Source organism: Mercenaria mercenaria, chromosome 9 (genome assembly GCF_021730395.1).
Source record: "Mercenaria mercenaria strain notata chromosome 9, MADL_Memer_1, whole genome shotgun sequence".
Taxonomy (NCBI): Eukaryota; Metazoa; Mollusca; class Bivalvia; order Venerida; family Veneridae; genus Mercenaria; species Mercenaria mercenaria.
The window spans coordinates 27,636,046-27,660,235 of record NC_069369.1 but is presented as its reverse complement, the minus strand read 5'-3'; the positions used below and the strand labels follow the sequence as shown (position 1 = coordinate 27,660,235).

Sequence of the window (24,190 nt, the reverse complement as noted above, 5' to 3'; positions counted from 1 at the left end):
CTTCATACTCCAAGCGCAAAAATGGCGAACATTTTCGTCAATTTTTGAATACAGAATTCGTTGATTCTTGCTTAGATTGCGGTAAATGACGAGTAAATCCCATCATATTGTAAAAAAACTACATAAATGTTTTGCACTGCGTAATATTCCGATGAAAATTAATTTTGCATTGTTGAGAAACATCCTGTCTAATATTCGCTTTTGTTGCTCTGCAAACAGGCCGTTAAATCTATTTATCTGTTTGCTAAAACAAATGGTGCCGATCCATGTGTGATACATTTGTGATATATAAAAGTAACAGTCTTTGTAGACAATGTGACACAAGAATATGCTTTAGGTCTAATGCCTGAGAGCTTGTAGGAAAATCCAGGCTGGAACCCAGTCTTAAAATTCTGACTTTCAACAAAATTGATCACAAATGTCCAAAAAATAAGGCAGTGGCTAGGAGTCAGGTATTCCGACCTCTAGACAACCCATGCAGGGCTGTCTAGAGGTCCGGCAATCTCCTCCTACAGGACTGTCAAGAGGTGTGGCAATCAATATGAATACTGAGAACAGTTAGTCTAAATAATGAGACCTCAGGTAGACTCTTACATTCTGATATTTCATGTTGTCTACCTGGGGGATATTGACCAGTCAAAAAAAATATAACGATATTCAATTCTTTGAGTACAATTATTTGACCTATGAGAACAGTCGTGAAGGGAAGACCCTACAGGGTTCTCGGAAATGCTATTATACATACAAAAAGAAAGATAGATAGATAATTCTGCGTATTTGTATGCATACTTTTTGGATATCGAAGGCGAACTTTGCGGTGGCAGCTTTGCGCTCTCGCCCAATTGGAAATCATTGTTTTCCAATAGCCGCATGGACGATTAAAGTAGTATTGTTTACGTAATAGATTTAATCAAGGCGCGACAAACATGCCTTTGATTTATATGCTAAGTTTGTTTACCAATTTATTTTCATAACACTTGGCTCACTTATGCTTTTTGCATTTGCCACAAATTTAGATACACTGGGACCCCGTTATAACGCTGTCGTCGGGGTCCAAGGTTAGAGACCCGCGGATCTAGCGGGGTTAAATTTATAACGCGGGTTGATCGTATCAGCGGTATATGCAATACCCCACCCACCGGTAATGTTTTAGACGTATTTTGGATGCTGTTTTATGTAAATAAGAAATAAGAATCGTATAAACGGGACATATATTTACCTATGTTACTGAAAAATACATTAAAAGAATTATAACGCTGTGTCATCTTCTCATTTTGTCGTGATTCTAAAAGAAAGTTGGAATTGTGTATCCCGGAAGTAAACATATATAACGCTGTGTGAGGAGTGCGCGGTCATGAGAATTACATATGCAATGCAATTGCACTGGGGGTTTATGTAACTAAAAGAACGCGGACAGTCTTAAAAAATTTAATTTTGAATACATGAAGAAAATTGATAAATAAGATAGAAAATTGTTAAATTACCGTCGTTAATATACGATATTAAAAAGGGAGAACATTCTCAATGTGGCTTTCAGTGCGTCGAATCTTCGTTAATTCCGATGAACTGAGTGTGATGATTACGAAAAACGGCTGCATTTTATTACAAAACTGGGCCTGTTGTTTGATTTTTATTCACTCAAGTGTTCATGTCATCCGCTTAATTGGTGCAAACTTAACGGTTTGATAGTTGACTGACCGCTTACACGCTTGTTATGCAAACAATCTAATTTTGACACGGTACTGATTGCCTAATTGTCACATGTCTACATGTATTCAAACTTTAACAAAGGCGATACGCAAACAAGTAAGCTAGCAGACTATTATTGGTTTTTGTCACAGTTGTCATGGCAAAGGTGTTAATGTACAAAGGTACATGTAGTTTTAACGCTGGTTATGATCAAATTAAATAACATCCGCGGACTCGTTTTTTTTACCCTCGAAAATTCCGGGTCCAAGAGTCTACCGCGTTATAACGAGGACCGCGGTATATCGAGTAGCATTATAACGGGTTTCGAGTGTAATTGGATTAAATGATGACTGAAAGTAGCGGTGTTTGCAGGACAGTAACTGGACATTGTGATGTTAATCACAGCAGGTGACTGGAAATAGAAGGATAATCCTTTAATCCCTTGAGAAACATGATCGCGAATTTGATAAATTATCAGTAATAATTAGCCGTATGTGCATACTAATATTTATAATAATATTTTAAGAACTTTAAAATCTTAAAAGTGTTTTTTTCTCGGGATCAAAAACTTACATTTCTCTTTAGTATCTAAGACTTGATTTGTGCTTATATATGCTGAATTCGTTTACTGCTATAGTAAAAACAATGACTTATGGCAATCTACATGTAGTTAATGTCATTGATGACTTGACTATGACAATGAGTGTGGTTTTTCACTTGAATAAAATAGACTTTGTTTTGAAATGTTATTCCTTCATCTTTTACCATGAATACAGTTACATAAATGTAATTTTATAAGGCAAGAGTTTTTAATTAGTTGCTTCTTGGGAGCAATAAACACGATCTACTGAAATTCAAAAGTGAAGATAAAAGTAAGGCATTTTTGTAATTCCATTATATTAGATACAAGAAACAACCAATTGAAACAGCTGGTATTAAGAGTTATAAACTATAGCCTTGGCAAAAGGAAGCATTTCAGAAGGCTATGACTTTATCTAGCGACTGGCAAAAAATATACGACTCCAATTTTTCATAGTGGGACCAGGGCCCTCTCTACATTTTGGGGGATTGGGGCCAGGGCCCTTGGAGGGGGGAATTTCGCGTCGTTTTCAAGGGAGGGGGGAATTCATTCTGGAGATATGACATCTGATCATAACCCCTTAAATTAAGGTCAACTGAGTATTACAGATATCAGACTAATGTGAATATATCTGAAGTATTGTACAGAACATAATCTATTGAAAACAGGCAACTTTTATTTTCTTTTATTAAATCAGTTATGTGACATCCAATCGAGGTTCACATGTCGTCATTATCGTTAGCACTAGCAGTATCCACGGACATTGTCTCAGCAGCAGCCGGAGCAGGGCTTCCCTTCGTCGTATCTACCTGATTGTGCATGTCTAGCCCTGATGAAACAGCGGTGTCCGTGACAGTAGTTTTTTTTTTTGAGAGCATGCTGCTTAAAAAGCAAATCTATTTTTGCGCATTTCGCCCCTGTTGCATCCGTGATCTTTTTACGGTATGATGTGCATTATGCGACATTTTTTTTCAAAGGGAAGTAACTTTGCATACACGCATCCAGGGAACTGAAAAACACGCATATTATACGGATCAGTAAAACCAGGGGTTCCACTAGACCTGAAAACCCAAGAGTCCCGGGACCCTTGGGTCCAAATTTTGAAGGGTCCTTTTTCAAAATACAAGAGTCCTGCCCCAACACATCGATACAATTGACTATATTTTCTTATAAAGTAAAACTAGGTAACTAATAGCTACTACAACCAAGAACATGTTACATCATAATAACAATTTCTGTTTCAGGTCATATAATCTCATATTGAAAATAAATTTTTATCAAAATTCATTTTAATTTGATGAGGTTTTTCTTCAATATTTTTGTTTGTTAGCAGAAAAGTTCTAAAACACTGTAAAATTGTATCCAAAAACGTACTATCTGGATACTGGTACACTTTTGGAATGTCGTCTGAAATGTTGTTTTTGCCAGTTAACTTGGTCCACTAAGGTAAATCAGAGATAGTTCCTCAAATAATGATGCTACTTTTCATTAAAAATTGCATTGAAAGTCAAGTTTTTGTAGTGAATTTGGAAAAATTGCGTATGTCATCGGGTGTATTTAGAATTGTGAACGGACATTCTAATCTTTTTTAGCTCATCTGATTTTTTGAAAAAAAATGATGAGTTATTGTCATCACTTGAGCGGTTGTCGGCGTCGGCGTCTGCGTCGGCGTTGTCTGGTTAAGTTTTATGTTTAGGTCAGCTTTTCTCCTAAACTATCAAAGCTATTGCTTTGAAACTTGGAATACTTGTTCACCATCATAAGCTGACCCTGTATAGCAAGAAACATAACTCCATCTTGCTTTTTGCAAGATTTATGGCCCCTTTTGTACTTAGAAAATATCAGATTTCTTGGTTAAGTTTTATGTTTAGGTCAACTTTTCTCCTAAACTATCAAAGCTATTGCTTTGAAACTTGGAATACTTGTTCACCATCATAAGCAGACCCTGTACATCAAGAAACATAACTCCATCTTGCTTTTTGCAAGAATTATTGCCCCTTTTGGACTTAGAAAATATCAGATTTCTTGGTTAAGTTTTACGTTTAGGTCAACTTTTTCTCTTAAACCATCAAAGTTTTTGCTTTAAAACTTGCAACTCTTGTTCACCATCATAAGCTGACTCGGTACAGCAAGCAACATAACTCCATCCTGCTTTTTGCAATAATTATTGCCCCTTTTGGACTTAGAAAAATCATTTTCTTGCTTGAATATTATGTTTAAGTCAACTTTTCTCATAAACTATCAAAGCTATTGTTTTAAAACTTGCAACAGTTTTTCACCATCATAAGTGGACACTGTACATCAAGAAACATAACTATATCCTGCTTTTTGCAAGAATGATGGCCCTTTCTAGACTTAGAAAATCATGGGTAGGACAATATTTCTATTATACAAAAAAATCAGATGAGCGTCAGCACCCGCAAGGCGGTGCTCTTGTTTTACTTTCCAAATTCATTTAAATTTGTGGATTTTCTCGTTGATATTAAGGTACAATCATTAAACAATGGTCTAATTTAAAGTTTGCATGAAGAAATCATGCAGGACACTTTTCACATGCTCGGTAATCAGCTGGTTGCTTAATTATGATAATAATTGGCGCCTTTTTTGACAGTATGCAGGCTCAATATCAATTAATGTTAACACTTCATTGATTCTCATTACCTATGTTCACTCGCCGTGACGTAATTTGCTGATAAAGAAAAATCAGCGTGGCATGTCCACAGGATAAAGGGCGGGAATTCAGCAGAAGATCAAAGACAGGAGGGCATGACCGCGAGTGTTTATTTTGAATACACGTGTTTATCGTGGACATAGTTTTACTGTAGGAAATGACTGGTAAGAGGAAGGATTATCAAAGGAAAAAGTCTCCGGGTCCCGAGTGACGCACAGGCAATTATCATGCCGGGTCCTTTGAGCGTCTTTTGAAAATCTCCCGGACCCAGGTTCCCGGGTCAAATGGAACCCCTGAGTAAAACTTTATCAGGTCCATTAAGTTACGAGACGCTCCTAAGACTATCGGGTATCGATTTTTTTCTTGATTTTTTTTTTTTTCGAGGGGGAATTTTTCTACAGTTGGGGGGAAAAAAACATACTATTTTGAGGGGGGAACGGGGCCGAATTTCGGCCCCAAAAATCGGCAAACGAGGGCCCTGGGGACTCCAACTTTTTCCAGGAAGGGAGTCCAGGGCTGCTGTTTCGAAAATCCTATGAGAACCCTGCAGCATGCCCACTCATTTTTAGCTTGACTATTCGAAGAATAAGTAGAGCTATCCTACTCACCACAGCGTCGGTGTCAGCGTCCGCGTCGGCGTCACACGGTTAAGTTTTTCGTACCAGTCCACATTTTGACAAAGTCTTTTGAGATAAAGCTTTGAAACTTTCAACACTTGTTAACCATCACCATGTCCAGTTATAGGCAAGAGCACATAACTCCATCAAGGATTTTGGCTGAATTATGGCCCCTTTCGTCTTAGAAATCATGGTTAAGTTTTTCGTACCAGTTCATATTTTGACAAAGTCTTTTGAGATAAAGCTTTGAAACTTTAAACACCTGTTTACCATCGCCATATCCAGTTATAGGCAAGAGTACATAACTCCATCAAGGATTTTGGCTGAATTATGGCCCCTTTTGACTTAGAAATCTTGGTTAAGCTTTCCGTACCAGTTCATGTTTTTTGTAAAGTGTTTGACATATGGCTTTGAAATTTTTATCACTTGTTTAGTATAATAGTTTCTATCTGTAGGAAAGAGTATATAACTCTGTCATCTATTTTGGCTGAATTATGGCCCTTTCTGGACTTCGAAATTGGTTCTGTTTTCATACAAGTCCACGTTTTGTCAAAACTATTTGACATATGGCTTTTAAACTTTGAACATTTGTTTATCATTATGATTTCCATCTGTAGGCAAGAGTACATAACTATTTTGACTGAATTATGGCCCTTTTTGGACTTTGAAATTGGTTCATACATTGCCATTTAGTGCAAGACTTATCGAAATCAAAGAAATACAGGAACATTGTTTGTCTAATCTATCTATTTCTTTTGTCTGAATATCTGTGGAAATATTTTGACCCCATTCTTCAATCAATTCTTCGAATAGTGGAGCGCGCTGTCATCAGACAGCTCTTGTTAATGTTGAGGGTACTTGTACTCCCTGCTTTTGCAAAATAGGGGTACACTTCAAAATTTGGGGGTACACTACATGGCAGATCTAAAAATTTTCTATTTAACTACTGAAATTTGTATATTCAGGGTTTCAGAAATCCCATGTCCGGAGCCCGGGGGCTACCAGAAAATTCTGTCGGGCTACTTTATTTTTTATCAGAGCGTGCCCGCCGGACTACCTTGAAACTCCGTATCGGGTAGCCCGGAAATCAATAATTTAGTCTTCAAATATAATTTTGGTAGTTGTGTATAATCCCCTTGTTTATCAAGAGATACACGCCCGAGGCTTTAATTATCTTACCACCTACTGTCACAATCGGCAAACAATTAACCGTTTAATCGTACCTGCAGGCAAGTGTTTACAAAAACATGTGCACGAGTGATTTTAGACTGATCCAGTAACATCAAAGCCGCTGATCGGTATTGTTTAAAACAATATGCAAACCAGTCTTAAAATTACGTCATTTTAGCGCCACCTGCCAAAAGTGTACTTTCGGTTTCGCTGACCTCAATATTAAATTTTATCGAGCGATCAGAAAGATGTTTGATTTTGAGGCAGTTTAGTGCCTACACTGACTGTTTATGCTTTTCAGTTTAAAAACTTGCCTAACATGCAAACAAATCGACCATGATTTAGCAAAATATCAGAAAGTATACAGAATTTTGGACAAACATAATTTCGGATAAGTGAATATACAGTGCCAAGAAACTTAGAGACGTTATATACGCGGTTCGAGTCCGTTTATTAAACCAGACAGATGTTTAGAATCAGACAGAATTATTATGTCAACTTTAAATAATTTTGAGATAAATCACAATTCATACAGCTCTAAAAAGAAATATGCAAGTTTGCATTCCTTTTACATTGCCATGTTGCAATAATTTAACTATCAGGAGTGCTCCTTGTAATATTTCTCAGTTTAAATATATCTAATTTTATCTTTTAAAATGATAAAAAGGAGTAATGATAATTGCTATTTAAGAGAACAAAATTTATAACGATGTGCGTATGGCTAAAATTATGAAATTTAATCATTCCATCCACTGTAGTATAGAAGCACATAGTAAATTAATCGAAATGACCATTTCCAAATAAACTTAAATGTTCGGGCTACCAGATCAAAATTTTGGTAGCCCAGTGGGCTACCAATAAATTTGCAGATTTCTGAAACCCTGGTATATTACATGTTTTTTTTTGTTTTTTTTCATGCAGAACTCTCGTGGGTGGTGTATGACAGATGAGAGAATTTTAGAAAATTTAAAATATTTTCCAAAGTTAAGATAGGAAATTCTGAATCAAAAGACCCCTCCCTATATTATACTAAATATAAATAAGTTTTATTCCCAATTTCGTGAACGGAACACGATTCGTCCGAAATAACATACAGTCAACTGAAGACTGGTAAAAATCGCCGATCAATAATAAATGCCCAAACTATTACAGACGTGTATCAAAATTGCAGTTAAATATCGAAAAATAAAATACTGTTAACCTTTTGCTGAGTTTATTAAAGCTAAAATGCCTTTTTGCATTTCGTATCCATTCTTTTTTTGCACACGACCCGTGTGAGGTCCGACTAAAACATTTACCAAACCCCTCTATACAGCTGACAATTAACTGAGAATTCGGTGATGGAAACAAATTTATCACGTCTGTGGACCGGGTCTGCGTTTTAGACCATACCAAACAATTGGCAAGTGCGCGATGAAATTTTAAACAGCGATTTGGCAGCTGAACAGGTGTTCCGAATCTCTGCGTGCATGTACCCCTAACAAGTGATTTTTATGCGTACATTTGATATTTTGTGCGTGATTCATGTACTGCAGTGCGTGAATGGGCATGCTGCCCTGACTATATTTTATCTTTAAAAACAGGAGATGATTTCAAGTTTGTTCTTGTATTTATTTTGTCGTTTTAAATACATTGTAAGTGACAGGAAATAGAAGTATTTAGAGCGGGGTCGGGCATTTCCGAACACTTAAGCATGATTCTCCATAGTGATGAATGACAGAGGGTATTGCCGAACTAGGCAGTTATTTATAGCTCACCTTTATCTAACGTACGGAAATATACTCCTTACTTGTATTGTAACCGTTATATAACTATGAAAACATGTACTTAAAGAAGGTGACCGCTCATGTCTATTTCCGAACATGGAGTGTCAGCCGAACAGACTAAAGGTCTATTTCCGAACATGAGTGTACTTTTTAAAAAAGGTGAAATTAGACAACAAAACGTTTTATTTTCAAAACATTGACAGCAATTAGCTAGATCTATTTTATTTTGACGTTTCATTTGATTATTTTTAGACTTAATTAGAACTAATGCGAATGATTTCATTCAATATTAAAGACCCCCAAACGGAAACAAAGCAGCGTCTTCCTCTTCCATTTAGTTAGCAGCAATTTGTGTTGTGCCAGTCAAGATTTCCTTTTCTGTTAAGAACGGTTTTAGGGCCTATTCTGTTAGTTCCTGGAGAAAGGTATTTTACTCAAATTTCAATTTTAATATAATTGTTGTACATCTAGAGACATTAATTTATTCATTTTGCTTTAAATGAGTCAAGGTGCATTATGCATGTGTGCGAGTCGGCGGGCTAATGCGATAAAACAAGCAAGTGTGCAATACTTGCATTGATTGGTCACAAGTTACGTTTTTCCTATTTATGTTTGTACATGAAGCATGTTTTTCATCTTAACAGATCTTAACATACCTTGACCCTAGGCCGGATCAAGAAATATTTCATTGGGGTGGGGGGAGGTTAGTGGGTGGGGGGGAGGGGGGGGGGGTGGAAGAGCAGAAGTTTAGAACGAAGGTGTCATTGGGGAGGTGCATAGCGCAAAGATGAAATAGGTCAGCCACTGTTGGGGAGGGGATGTCAGGGGGGTCTCCCTAAGGATTATTATACGGATATGAAATGAGGGTCTCTTGTGCATTTTTGGTATTAGGTTTGAGGTACTTGGGGGCATATTCCTGTCAGTTTAGGGGGTCAGGGGGTTCTCCCCTGCAAAGTTTTGAAATACAGGTGGCCTCTGGTGCATTTTCTGGTGTAAATTTTGAGGTTCTTGAGGGAGTAGGGTGGGGGAAGGGGTCAGGTATGAAATGGTTGCCTCTGGTGCGTGTTTGGGACTAAATTTTAAGGTACTGGAGGGTTATTCTTGTCATTTTAGGGGGCCAGGGGTTCACGCCCTGGAGGTTTTTTTACAATACAGGTAATTGGAATGGCCGCCTCTGGTGCCTTTTTTATCTAAATTGTGAGATACTGGAGAGGGTAACCACCTTATTATTGGGCATCAGGGAGCTCGAGATCTCTTTCCTAGAAATTCTGATGCAGGTATGAAATGGTGGCCTCTGGTGCATTTTTTTTGTTTAAATATTAAGGGAGGGGATACCCCCTGGAGAGGGCTCTCCCCTGGAAAATTTAAAATGGTGGCATCTGGTGCATTTTTGGGGGTCTAATTTTTGAGAAAATATTATGTTTTTGCCGAAATAAATGTGTGTAAGTTTGATAAGTATGGGTAACTTTTCAGCCAACTGGACATACATAGATCTATGTACTTTATAAGACAGTTAACATAACGTTCGGTCTAGTACTAAATACAATACAAACTGTGTTCGGAAAAAGACGCTCTGTGAAAATTCATTAGTATATTTCCGAACACACAAATTACGTCATTTGAAGTGGTCCATTGATCTCCAACAGCCGTGAAAACATAGTAAAATGTATACAAATGTGTTTATCTACTTATAAAAGCCACAAACAGAAATGCTTTAGACACAAAACCTTAACTCGTGATGTTCGCAACCTTATCATTTTAAGTAATTTTTATTAACAGTGTCTGGTATACTTACTGGGTCGAAGTTTAAGCGTCACTGTAACGTGTGTGTAAAATCAATATGTAGAAACCGAGTGAGGCTTCCAATTTTAATTGTTTTGGCCGGTTTAGAACTTTGTGCAATGTCGCTGACAAAAGTTATGACGTCATGTAAGAATGTTCGGCTCAGACACGCCAGTCGGAAATGCCCGACCCCGCTCTACTATTCTTTAATCACGGGGAAAAATACCAGACTAAATTCAATAGATACCGTAATAAATAACAATTTGTTTACTACATAATCGGAAGCTTTTATCAAATTCTCGTTTTTCGCAGCACTGATGAATTAAAATAATAAACCTGATTTTTAAAAAAAAGAAACGGATTGTGCTCATGAATTTTTGAATTCCTTTTACTGCTTGTGTAAATAAATAACAGTGACTAGTGGAAATTGCTGGTAAAATTTTATATTCCATATGCCTGGAACCTGAGTGAGAGCTAATTTGCAGGGTTGGCGAAATCTGATTTTGACTTGCTTGTCCATTTTTAGCTCGACTTTTCGAAGAATAGGCAGTCAAGGGTGTAACTATTTTAAGTTATGTAACCTATTTCAGTTACTTTTTCAAGCATTTTATAACCTGTATTAGTTATAAAAATATAGTTAACTCAGGTAAGTTATTCAAAAAAAGTCTTTTTGCTGTTCTCACAAAGTGACCTTTGAAGTGTAATTAGTAGCAAACTGTGGTTAATAAAATTCTCTTTTTGTCTGATCATGACCTGATAAGCATAATGCGATGTTAAGAGTTTTATAGCTTTAAAACTTCTGCGTAAAACTTTATCAGCCTTGCGTAAAACATTTTACTACTGCATAGCTGGAAAAATAAAAGTTCAACGATTCAGGAAATAATTGCATTAGTCTCATTCACAATGAGGAATTGGCACAGGAAGCCTTTGTAATATTTTATGATAACTGAAACAAGTTATGTAAGTATAAACAGTAACTCAGATGGGTTATAAACTTCAGTTACTTTAAACAATTACACCGGCCTGACTGATAGGGGAGCTATCCTACTCGCCCCGGCGTCGGCGTGAGCATTAACGTCACACAAATGTTAAAAGTTTGCGTACCACCACAAGTATTTTCAAAGTCCATTGAGATACTGCTTTCATATTTTGCATACTTGTTTATCATCATGACCCCAGTCTGTAAAAAGGGGAGGCAACTCTTATCAAGCATTTTGACTGAATTATGGCCCCTTTTCGACTTTGAATAATGTTAAAGTTTTCGTACCACCCCAAATATTTTCAAAGTCCATTGAGATATTGCTTTCATATTTTGGATACTTGCTTACAGTCATGACCCCAGTCTGTAAAAAGGAGGAGGCAACTCTATCAAGCATTTTGACTGAATTATGGCCCCTTTTCGACTTAGAATATGCTTATTGTAATGTTAAAGTTTTACTCATAGCTTATATTATACTATCAAGCACAGAGAATAGTCGAGCGCGCGCTGTCCACTGACAGCTCTTGTTGTCAACCGATATTTTGAACTTGTCCGTATGACAGTTAAATAGTACATTCTGGTCAAATTTCACTTGTCCGCACAAGCTTGGGGACAACCTGGGCAATACAGACAACTGAATTTGCTGCCCCAGTAATTGTAATTACAATATTTACAAAAAACATGTAATAACGGCAACTTTATTACAACTTACCGCAACTTTTACCAGCAATTACCTTATACGCTGGTAATACATCAGTACATTTATATTAATTACTAGACCTCTAGACTCCTGGTCTAGAGGTCCAGTTACCGGACTCCTAGCCACTTCCTTAAAATAATTATTTCAGTTGTGGATGATCACTGGTAACCACTTAATACATAAATTTGTGAGGTTAGATGGATATACCAGGGCTTGAGCTAGGTGGCGCCTTGAGCGAAATAGTCGCTCAGGAGCTCCCTACTTTGTTTTAAAGCGAAATTCAAGTTGCCCGAATTTTTATCATTATCCATTATCAGCCTATTGACAGTTTGCAAGCTTTTCAATTTGACTCATATACATGGCATAATTTAAGCACTGCCTACTTCAATACATGTAAAACTTTCCAGAGAAGTGTGAAGGAGGTTATGTTGCTTTGTGTTGTTAAACTAAGCAGGATGGATTGACATTAATTTAAGTTTTAACGTACACATTGTATCCTCTTTTGTGCTTCAAAAAGTACCTTATCTCAAATAATTTCATTAAATCCACTTAATTTTACTTGTATTTTATAAAACACTATAAAACACACTTGCTGTGATAAAAATAACAGACTGAAATTCACACACATTTTTGACACCTGCATCAGCTGTTGGGACAACATTTTTATGCCACCGCCAGAACAAAGACAGGAAATTATATAAAAACAGTTAAAGTATATTTAGATCTGTATATTCAGATTCATTTTTGTCTGGCTTGTTGTGGTTCCAATATCTCTTTGTGTCTCCCTAAAATCTCTCCACTTCTCCCTAATCTTAGCTAAGGGAGAAGTGACCTCCCTAAAATCTAAGCCTAGCTTAAGCCCTGTATACAAATACACATAATTACTTCATAAAAAATGTTTTTAGTCCATTTTCATGAAATCATGTAAGATGTAACTCCTGCAGATAGCTTCCTTGTTTTATGTTCAAACTCCTTGTGGTGAATAGGTTCCCTGTAAAAATCATGTAATTTATATCTCCTTTAAAAATGTTTTCCTTTATTTCAGATTGTTTACAAAGATGGCAGAACATATGTATGGAGAGGAATGGGACAGTGATGAGTTTCAGACAGCTCTGAAAGTAGTGCTAAAGTGTGAAATACAGTCTCTGGTATGTTGACTGTACATATCTAATGCAAACAAATCTTTGAACTGTATGAAAAAAAATTTTTTTTTGGCCCAGTCTTATATATTCTGGTATCAGAGGCATTCAGACTGATTGTTTTTATTACCATTTTGAAATTGCCCAGTGGCTGGTCATTTTTCATGAAAGTCAGGTGACAGTCAGTGTCAGAAAATTTTGAGCAGATCTGGACTTCTTGAGATGTCCAAGAAAAATATTAAGACGTTCACCGAAAGTACTATGCATTCAAATATTGGTGAAAGATGGTTTTTCTTGGCCAAAAAAAAATGTAACAGATGTTTGATGCTTTGACAGTTACTTAAGAGCCCCCAGACCCTCCTAAAATGAGCGGAGTACCTTTCCAGTACCTCAAAATTTTGACCATAAAATGCACAGAGGCCACCATTTCATACCTGTATTTCAAACTTTTCCAGGGAGAGAGCCTTGTGACCCCCAACCCCACCCCTAAAATGATTGGGATGGCACCAGCAGGTGGTGCTCTTGTTGTTTTTTGTGTCCTTATTGATTTGTAATTTCTAAAACATGTTTAAATATAGTCTGAATGTTTGCAACTTGCCTAGGCATAAACTGTGATACATTAGTGACTTACCGGTACTACCTTTTTGGGACAGTGTTTATAGTTTGCACTGGAATTGAGAACAGTCTCCATTCTGCATCCATTAGTAACAAGGGTCTGACACAGAGAGTTGTTCTATAGCCTATGTTAAGATTAATTAGTTAAATAACAAGCATAACTGCAGGTTTATTTCATACATTTATTTCATTTTGGGGGTCTCCATTGGCAAGTGCTTCAGACTGCTGACGTCAAATCACTTGCCACTTACTCAGATTGGCATTTAACCTTTACCCTGCTAAATTTCTAAAATGGACTGGTTCATCATTCAGTTCGGGCAGTACCACTTATTATTCAAAGGGGTGTTCACTGAAAATTTATGGACTGGATAGCAAACAGTGCAGACCAAGATCAGCCTGTACGGATCTTGGCCTGCACTGGCCGCAAAGGCAGAATCTCTTGCTGCTAGCAGGCTAAAGGTTAAGGAGACCATACGTCTGATTTTTGGAAATTTGTGGTCTTCCACTACCATTCAGGGCTTAAAGGTAGGTGGTCCAAACTACCAGTGTGACTTTAACCCTACAAAAACCCAGACAAAACAGCGTTAAAGATCTATATAAGTAATATGTAATGTTATCTTCAACAGTTGGAGAGATTGTCGGAGACGGGGGAGGAAACAGTGTTACTCACAGCCAGTGCAGCAGATTTGTGTGTTGGACATTTGGCATCATCAAAAGCACTGAGATTTGTCAACACAACAGATGTAGGCATTGTCAAGAACAAATTCCTTTACTTTCTAACAGGTGTGTATTATGATACATATAAATAAAGTTGTAATTCACTGTAAAATCAGATATAGATAAGTCTGAACTTATATTCTAATTAGGTGCATAATTTGAGCCATGCCATGAGAAAACCAACATAGTGGCTTAGTGACCAGCATTGATCCAAACCAGCCTGCGCATCCGCGCAGTCTGGTCAGGAGCCATGCTGTTCGCATTCATAGTCTATTGTAATTAGAGAAACCGTTAGCGAACAGCATGGATCCATGAATGTAGTGGTAAATACATTGAGGGCACGAACCATATATTAGCCTGTGATGGTTCTGTGATGGTTAAGAAAATTTGAACAATACTACCCATCACCTTTACCCTGCTAAATTTCTACAATGGACTTGTCTATCATTATAGTTGGGGGAGACACATTGTCTTTGCCCCGTCCGTCCATCTGTCTGTCACACCATTTCTGATCAATATCTGGAGAACCATTTGACCTAGAACCTTCAAACTTCATAGGGTGGCAGGGCTTACTGAGTAGACGGGGTCACTCCATCAAAGGTCAAGGTAACAGGGGCCTGAACATTTAAAACCATTTCCGATCAATTACTTGAGAACCACTTGACCCAGAATGTTGAGACTTGTTAGGGTGATTGGTCATGCGGAGTAGATGACCCCTATTCATTTTGGGGTCACTCAGGTCAAGGTCACATGGGGCCTGAATATGGAAAAGCATTTCGATCAATAACTTGAGAACTACTTGACCCAGAATGTTAAAACTTCATAGGATGATTGGTCATGCAGAGTAGATGACCCCTATTGATTTTGGGGTCACTCTATTTAAGGTCAAGGTCACAGGGGCCTGAACATGGAAAGCCATTTCCGATCAATAACTTGAGAACTACTTGACCCAGAATGTTGAAACTTCATAGGATGATTGATCATGCAGAGTAGACGACCTGTATTGATTTTGGGTCACTCTAATAAAGGTCAGGGTCACAGGGGCCTTAAAGCCCCAACTTTTACTACCCTGGCAGTAAGGTTTTGTAGGAGGAGCCTATCAAATAACAACGCTACTCTAGGCTGTCTGTTAGCTAAAAATAGCTCACTTTAAATGATTCACAGGCAAATGTAAACAATGGTCAGTTGAAGAAGAAATTTGAACTAGTTTGCATGTTTTGTTGGTAAAAAACTATTATTATCTATATTGTGCATAGATATCAGTATCAATCCTATGAAAAATTGAGTCAAGACTAGCATTCCTGATTTTCAATCTTGTTTATGTAAAGTTAACAATGAAACACAAACATTCATTTAACTAAAATTCTGTCATTGCTGGCTGGTCCATTAATTGAGATAACCTAGCAATAAATGTAGAAATAATAAACTTTAAGTCTGGGATGCAAAACAATACACACAAATTAGCAAGTGCTGCTGTGATAAGGACTAATAAAAATGATAAGCTATTTGAAATTATATTTGTCACTGTATGTCTGTAATTAGTAGTTCCCTATTTCTTTAAAACATTTTTTATGATATGACACTTAAAAATATAACTGTAGAAATGACTATGATATTCTATTTGGTTCATGACCTCATTAGCTCCTCCCGGCAAATTCAAATTTTTGGCAGTTAGGTTTAAATAATTTTTTGAAACTATACTTCAGAATTTTTTGTTTTAAAAAATAAAAACACCAATTGATAAAGAATATTTCAATGTGTATTTATGCAATTTTTCATAACTTTTTATTCAGTGGTTTATTTAAATTATGAAAAAGGGCTCTCTAATGTGAAACATGCATAATTTATATAAAAACCTGCCCCGGCACCATCTTGTGGCTTTTATATGGCAGTTGGGGGTTTAACATAGAAAACCATTTCCGATCAGTAACTTGAGAACCACTTGACCCAGAATGTTGAAACTTCATAGGATGATTGGTCATGCAGAGTAGATGACTCCTACTGATTTTGGGGTCACTGATAAAGGTCAAGGTCACATGGGGCCTGTCACATCGAAAACCATTTCTGATCAGTAACTTGAGAACTACTTGACCCAGAATGTTAAAACTTCAAAGGATGATTGGTCATGCAGAGTAGATGACCCCTATTGATTTTTGGGTCACTCTAATAAAGGTCAAGGTCACAGGGGCCTGAACATGGAAAACCATTTCTGATCAGTAACTTGAGAACCACTTGACCCAGAATGTTGAAACTTCATATGGTGACTTACCGAGTAGATGACTGCTTTTGTTTTTTGGGTCACTCTATTAAAGGTCAAGGTCGCAGTGGATAAAACATGGAAATCCATTTCCAGTCAATACCTTGAGAACCATTTGACCTAGAACCTTCAAATTTCATAGGGTGATAGGACTTACAGAGTAGATGGCCCCTTAGGATCATTCCATCAAAGGTCAAGGTCACAGGGGGCTGAACATAGAAAACTCTTTTCAATCAATAACTTGAGAACCACTTGACCCAGAATGTTGAAACTTAATTGGATGATTGGACATGCAGAGTAGATGACCCATATTGATTTTGTGGTCACTCTAATAAAGGTCAAGGTCACAGGGGCCTGGACATGGAAACCGTTTCCAATTCATAACTTGAGAACCACAAGGCCCAGAATGTTGAAACTTAGTGGGATGATGGACATGCCAAGTAGATGATCCCTATTGCAGCCAACCATCAGTGTCTCTTTGACTTTTGCTCCTGTCCCCTATTGACTTCTTGCCTATATGACTATGCATTGGGGGAGACATGCGCTTTTCTACAAAAGCATCTGGTAGTACCATTTATAATTCAAAGGGATGCTCATTGAAAATTTACTGACTGAACAGCGAACAGTACACTTGGTCTGCACTGAAGCTATTACAATTGTTTGGAAAATAGAAAGTTGAATTAATGAATAAACATTTCAAATGAATGGACTGGAGGAGTAATGGTTTTGATTGTACAAAGTTTATGGAGAGCTATCCTTCTCACCCTGACATCCTCATACACAACTAGTTTAAAGTTTTTATGCACTTTTGTTTTGATATAACTACATAGATTTGATTCAGACTTATGACACAAAGGCCATTATTCTCCGACAAACATTTTATGAATTAATAACCCTTTTTTACTTCGAATTTCACGTTTTGGTAATCCTTCACTCTTCTCCTTTATATCTGAATCGATTTGATTCAGACTTAAAATAGTAGTTCCACATCATCATTCACATCATACCACACAAATGCAATGACTCTTGCTCTAATATTTCATGAATTAGGCCCCCTTTTTACTTAGATTTTTAGTTTTAAAGTTGTGATGAAGTTTTACTCTATCTCAGTTATTGCTAAATGGATTTGATATAAACTTAAAATGATTGTTCAAACTTATAGCCACATGATATGACACAATATGCATTACTTTTGCATGAGCTATGTTCCTTTGATACTTTATTGTTTTGATACACTTCCACTCCATCTCAGTTATTACTCAATACATTTGACACACACTAAGTCTTAACTATTAATATTGCCATCCACATTGGAGTCAGTAAACACTCCAGTGATAGCTTTAGCCACCTCAGTTGCCATCCACATTGGAGCCAGTAAACGTTCCAGTGATAGCTTTAGCCTCCTCAGTTGCCATCCACATTGGAGCCAGTAAACACTCCAGTGATAGCTTCAGCCACCTCAGTTGCCATCCACATTGGAGTCAGTAAACACTCCAGTGATAGCTTAAGCCTCCTCAGTTGCCATCCACATTGGAGTCAGTAAACACTCCAGTGATAGCTTTAGCCTCCTCAGTTGCCATCCACATTGGAGTCAGTAAACACTCCAGTGATAGTTTTAGCTTCCTCAGTTTCCATACACATTGGAGCCAGTAAACACTCCAGTGATAGCTTTAGCCTCCTCAGTTGCCATGCACATTGGAGTCAGTTAACACTCCAGTGATAGCTTTAGCCTCCTCAGTTGCCATCTACATTGGAGCCAGTAAACACTCCAGTGATAGCTTTAGCCTCCTCAGTTGCCGTACACATTGGAGCCAGTTAACACTCCAGTGATAGCTTTAGCCTCCTCAGTTGCCGTACACATTGGAGCCAGTAAACACTCCAGTGATAGCTTTAGCCTCCTCAGTTGCCGTACACATTGGAGCCAGTAAACACTCCAGTGATAGTTTTAGCCTCCTCAGTTACCATCCACATTGGAGTCAGTAAACACTCCAGTGATAGCTTTAACCTCCTCAGTTACCATACACATTGCAGTCAGTAAACACTCCAGTGATAGCTTTAGCCTCCTCAGTTACCATACACATTGGAGTCAGTAAACACTCCAGTGATAGCTTTAGCCTCCTCAGTTACCATACACATTGGAGTCAGTAAACACTCCAGTGATAGCTTTAGCCTCCTCAGTTGTGCCCTATTTCACTATCAAGCTTCATAAAAGTGGAGCATTCTGTCTCCTATAACAGCTCTTGTTTAGGATGCTGTAATCTGTCCTATACCATTGTTTGTTTGTGTCAATGGTGTCTGGTTCAGCAGTAGATGTGGTCTGGAAGCCAGTGGGGATCAACAGTGGTCTGGGAGGGTTGCAGCATTCCTGTGACTTTAGTTGATGTGAGTACAATTGCCGACAATAGGGTTGCATTATTCAGAAAACACAAGTATTGATTCAGTAGTGAACTGTGATAAGGTCAGAAAATTGACCTTTATTTTTGCCCCAAATTGCCTGAGGTAACCTTTATTTAAAAAAAAAACTTTAGAAAAGCCTTTATTTTCATTATACCCTGCTGGGAGGCCTGCCATCATCAAAAGCTGGAAAGTTCATTGTGGGGATTCACATGATCAAAATAATCTCTAAACCAGAATAAATTTATGAAAGGTACAGGATAATATTAAAGCAACTTTTGCTGTAAATCTCAAATATAGCCTATCATATGGCAACATATATCTTATGTATCCTAAAAATCTACATATATTTCAATCACAATCACCTTCTGATTATCTGGAACACTTTAAGAATCTGAGACTTCTTATTTTCCTTAGTGTTTGTAATTACAGGATGTCTATCATTATTGTCAACTACATAATAATTTAACAATTTTCATTAGTCATATGTTAGGCTATGTTTAAATTTCATATCTTATCATGGTAGGAAATTTATTCACGTTTTTCAAAATATAACTTTGGTTTAGAGATTATTTTGATCATGCGATTCCCCACAGTGAAGTTGCCATATCCTTTCCGCAGCCTTAACGTACTAAAACGTATAAGCGTCTGATGGCCATTTCACGCATCTGTAGAAAGAACATTTATTACACGAAACCGATTTTGAAAATATTTCTGAAATGTCTAGGTTTGCAGCTCTCAAATACGGTTATATCTTACATCTGAGGCATATACTGACACTCTCAGACAACATCAAAAATGACAATTTGAGCTATTTGATGAAGTTCCGAAATTATCAATGTACCCTTTGTCCGTTACGGACCCCTGTGGGGTTTGTGTTTATCCAGAGCTCAAATAGTTTTTAACAGATTAAAAGCTGACATGCTGTACTAAAGCCCAGGTAATTTCAATTCGTGATGAAGTGCTGAAAATTGGCTCCCCAATAGCAAAAAAAAAAGAAGAAGTCCACGCGCATACATTTAGACAGAGTGACCCCTGCGCGTGACCCCTGACTATCTACGAATCAAAATGCGGCTTTCGTTTTCAAGTTTAGCATTTCTACTTTCATTTTATTTACTTCCGGAAATAGCTGAAGGTCAAGTGATGTCATTTTCTATGTTGTCAAAAACATACATATACCTGGCGAGGTTGCATAAATATGTGCTGGCCGTCCTAAGGTTATTAGAGAAATCATTTTTTATCCAAAAATCAGCGCTTTTTCGACATTTTTTTACAAGTCTGTATGAAAACTGACGTTTGAGTCAAAAATGGCTAAATTAAAATGCAATTTAGGAAATCTGTATATCCTTTCCGCAGCCTTAACGTACTAAAACGTATTAGCGTCTGATGGCCCTTTCACGCTTCCGTAGAAAGAACATTTATTACACGAAACCGATTTTGAAAATATTTCTGAAATGTCTAGGTTTGCAGCTCTCAAATACGGTTATATCTTACATCTGAGGCATATACTGACACTCTCAGACAACATCAAAAATGACAATTTCAGCTATTTGATGAAGTTCCGAAATTATCAATGTACCCTTTGTCCGTTACGGACCCCTGTGGGATTTGTGTTTATCCAGAGCTCAAATACTTTTTAACAGATTAAAAGCTGACATGCTGTACTAAAGCCCAGGTAATTTCAATTCGGGATGAAGTGCTGAAAATTGGCTCCCCAATAGCAAAAAAAAAAAAAAAAAGAAGAAGTCCACGCGCATACATTTAAACAGAGTGACCCCTGGGCGTGACCCCTGACTATCTACGAATCAAAATGCGGCTTTCGTTTTCAAGTTTAGCATTTCTACTTTCATTTTATTTACTTCCGGAAATAGCTGAAGGTCAAGTACGTCATTTTCTATGTTGTCAAAAACATACATATACCTGGCGAGGTTGCATAAATATGTGCTGGCCGTCCTAAGGTTATTAGAGAAATCATTTTTTATCCAAAAATCAGCGCTTTTTCGACATTTTTTTACAAGTCTGTATGAAAACTGACGTTTGAGTCAAAAATGGCTAAATTAAAATGCAATTTAGGAAATCTGTATATCCTTTCCGCAGCCTTAACGTACTAAAACGTATTAGCGTCTGATGGCCCTTTCACGCTTCCGTAGAAAGAACATTTATTACACGAAACCGATTTTGAAAATATTTCTGAAATGTCTAGGTTTGCAGCTCTCAAATACGGTTATATCTTACATCTGAGGCATATACTGACACTCTCAGACAACATCAAAAATGACAATTTGAGCGATTTGATGAAGTTCCGAAATTATCAATGTAGCCCAGGTAACTTCAATTCGTGATAAAGTGCTGAAAATTGGCTCCCCAATAGCCAAAAAAAACCAAAAAAAAAAACGGGGTGACCCCTGACTATCTACGAATCAAAATGCGGCTTTCATTTTCAAGTTTAGCATTTCTACTTTCATTTTATTTACTTCCGGAAATAGCTGAAGGTCAAGTGATGTCATTTTCTATGTTGTCAAAAACATACATATACCTGGCGAGGTTGCATAAATATGTGCTGGCCGTCCTAAGGATATGGCCTAAACTTAACTGTGTTGGTTTGATAATGAACTAAACCAGAAATAAGTCAAAATATGTGAAAATAAATATTCCAGGAGCTAATCCACAATCTCAAGGAACAAGACAAGTTACGACTGGGCCAGGAACCAGTGCAGTTACAGGTATAAATCTACCCAGAATTGTGTTATTTAGAGACACCTCACTTATAAAAACAGTTTCATTTTAAAAAAATGATTAGTACTGAACTTGGTCTTTAGAAGTAGCACAGTTTATTAAAAAGGTTTTCCAAAGATGAAAATCTGGTTACTGTGAAATCATTAATATTCGTGGGGGACTAATTTTCGTGGATTTCGTGGTTGAGTCAATCCACGAAATTTAATCCCAATGAACAAGTAAAATTCCCATTCATTTTATGTTCAGAAGTTGAAATCCACGAATTCATATCCCCATGAAATTGCCGTTTTGACCAAAACCAAGAAATTTCATGCCCACGAAATTTAATGATTTCACAGTATTAGATGTTAGGATGGATGGTTGGATAGACAGCCGGATGGTCAATCTCTGGGTTTTTATTTCCATTAGTGATGTGACTTGGGGGTTGGGATACTGAAATGAAACTTGGCATATAGGTAGCTTATAGTAAGACCAAGGTAGGGATTGCATTTTGGGGTCATTGGAATCAATGTCAAGGTCACTTGCTGAAAAAAAAAAGAACTCAGTTTCCACTAATTTGCTTTAGTTTAGATTGATGTATTGAAATTAAACTTGGCATATAGGTAGCTTACAGAAAACCAAGGAAGGATTATAATGGGGTCATTCAGTGGGGTCAAGTTCAAAGTCAGCATAACTTAATTAATCTGCATATTTCGAAAATTCACCATGACACTGTGATCTTAGCTGTTGGTCTGTTTTACCATTTTGAATGTACAAATTTTTGAGGACAGCAGATTAGTAGGTTTGGATTTAATTGTTTTGGGGAGGGGTGGGTTGTAAAAACTGCAATTAGGCCAGGGGTGTGGAATTACTATGTCCGACTTGTCCGACTCGGGAGTTTCGGTCGGCGGACAAGTGCATTTTTCCAGCCCACTTGTCCGTGGACAAGTAGAAATTCTGAGGTCAAAAACTTTGTTTCATTCATATATTGTTATTATGGGAGTAGTAATTAGAAAGAAATTACATGTACTTGTATTTATCGGTAAGAATTATTCCTATTATTAGCGAGAAACGTCGAAAAACTTGGAACAGTACGACACATATATATTGGTGCATCAGCACCATTTTTAGCCCACCATCATCAGATGGTGGGCTATTAAAATCACTCTGCGTCCGTGGTCCGTCCGTCCGTCATTCCGTCCGTCCGTCCGTCCGTCTGTCCGTTAACAATTTCTCGTTATCCCATCTCCTCAGAAACTACTGGGGGGATTTTGACCAAACTTTGTCAGAATGATGTATTGGTACTCTAGTTGTGTCCCCCTGAAAATCAGACTGGTTCAACAATTTATGAGTGAGTTATGGCCCTTTGTTTATTTCTATAATTTATATAGATTTATATAGGGAAAAACTTTGAAAACCTTCTTGTCCAAAACCACAGAGCCTAGGGCTTTGATATTTGGTATGAAGCATCATCTAGTGGTCCTCTACCAAGATGATTCAAATTATTTCTCTGGGGTCAAATATGGCCCCCCCCCCCCTGGGGGTCACATGGTTTATATAGACTTATATAGGGAAAAACTTTGAATAACCTCTTGTCCAAAACCACAGGGCCTAGGGCTTTGATATTTTGTATGTGACATCATCTAGTGGTCTTCAACTAAGATTGTTCAAATTATACCCCTAGGGTCAAATATGGCCCCGCCCTGGGGGTCATATGGTTTACATAGACTTATATAGGGAAAAACTTTGAAAATCTTCTTGTCCAAACCACAAAGCCTAGGGCTTTGATACTTGTAATGTAGCATCATCTAGTGGTTCTCTACCAAGTTTGTTCAAATTATCCTCCTAGGGTTAAATATTGCCCCGCCCCGGGGGGTCACATGGTTCATATAGACTTATATAGGGAAAAGCTTTTAAAATGTTCTTGTCAGTAACTATAACATTCAAACTTGGACCACATGTATATTTTTGAGTGGCAAGATGAACCTTGACATGAGTTGACCTTGATTTTGACCTAGTGACCTACTTTCACATTTCTGTAGCTACAGCCTTCAAATTTGAACCACATGCATAATTTTGTGCACTGGACCTTTGACCTTTATTTTGACCTAGTGACCTATTTTCACATTTTTGAAGGTACAGGCATCAGATTTGGACCATATATAGTTTCGTGTTTCAAAATGAAATTTGACATTGATTTTGGCCTAGTGACCTACTTTCACATTTCTCAAGCTACAGCCTTCAAATTTGGACTACATGCATAGTTTTGTGTACCGAAAAAAACTTTGACCTTGACATTGACCTAGTGACCTACTTTCACATTTTTGAAGGTACAGGCTTCAAATTTGGACCACATGCATAGTTTTGTATTCTGAAATATATTTGACCTTGATTTTGAC

At 37.4% G+C, this 24,190-nt stretch overlaps 1 protein-coding gene across 2 annotated transcripts in view; it reads left to right on the top strand.

Annotated features, from left to right (window-relative positions):
- The window catches only part of LOC123547847 (eukaryotic translation initiation factor 5B-like), a 63,725-nt gene continuing 39,535 nt past the window's right edge, over positions 1 to 24,190 (top strand). Inside the window, exons 1-4 of one of the 2 annotated variants that reach the window (XM_053551089.1) lie at positions 1 to 81; positions 13,000 to 13,102; positions 14,335 to 14,491; positions 21,734 to 21,799. In XM_053551089.1, coding sequence (XP_053407064.1) covers positions 13,013 to 13,102; positions 14,335 to 14,491; positions 21,734 to 21,799 — 313 coding nt within the window. In that variant the 5' untranslated portion in view covers positions 1 to 81; positions 13,000 to 13,012. The remainder of the gene's footprint in view (positions 82 to 12,999; positions 13,103 to 14,334; positions 14,492 to 21,733; positions 21,800 to 24,190) is intronic. The other variant, XM_053551090.1, reaches the window with a different exon arrangement.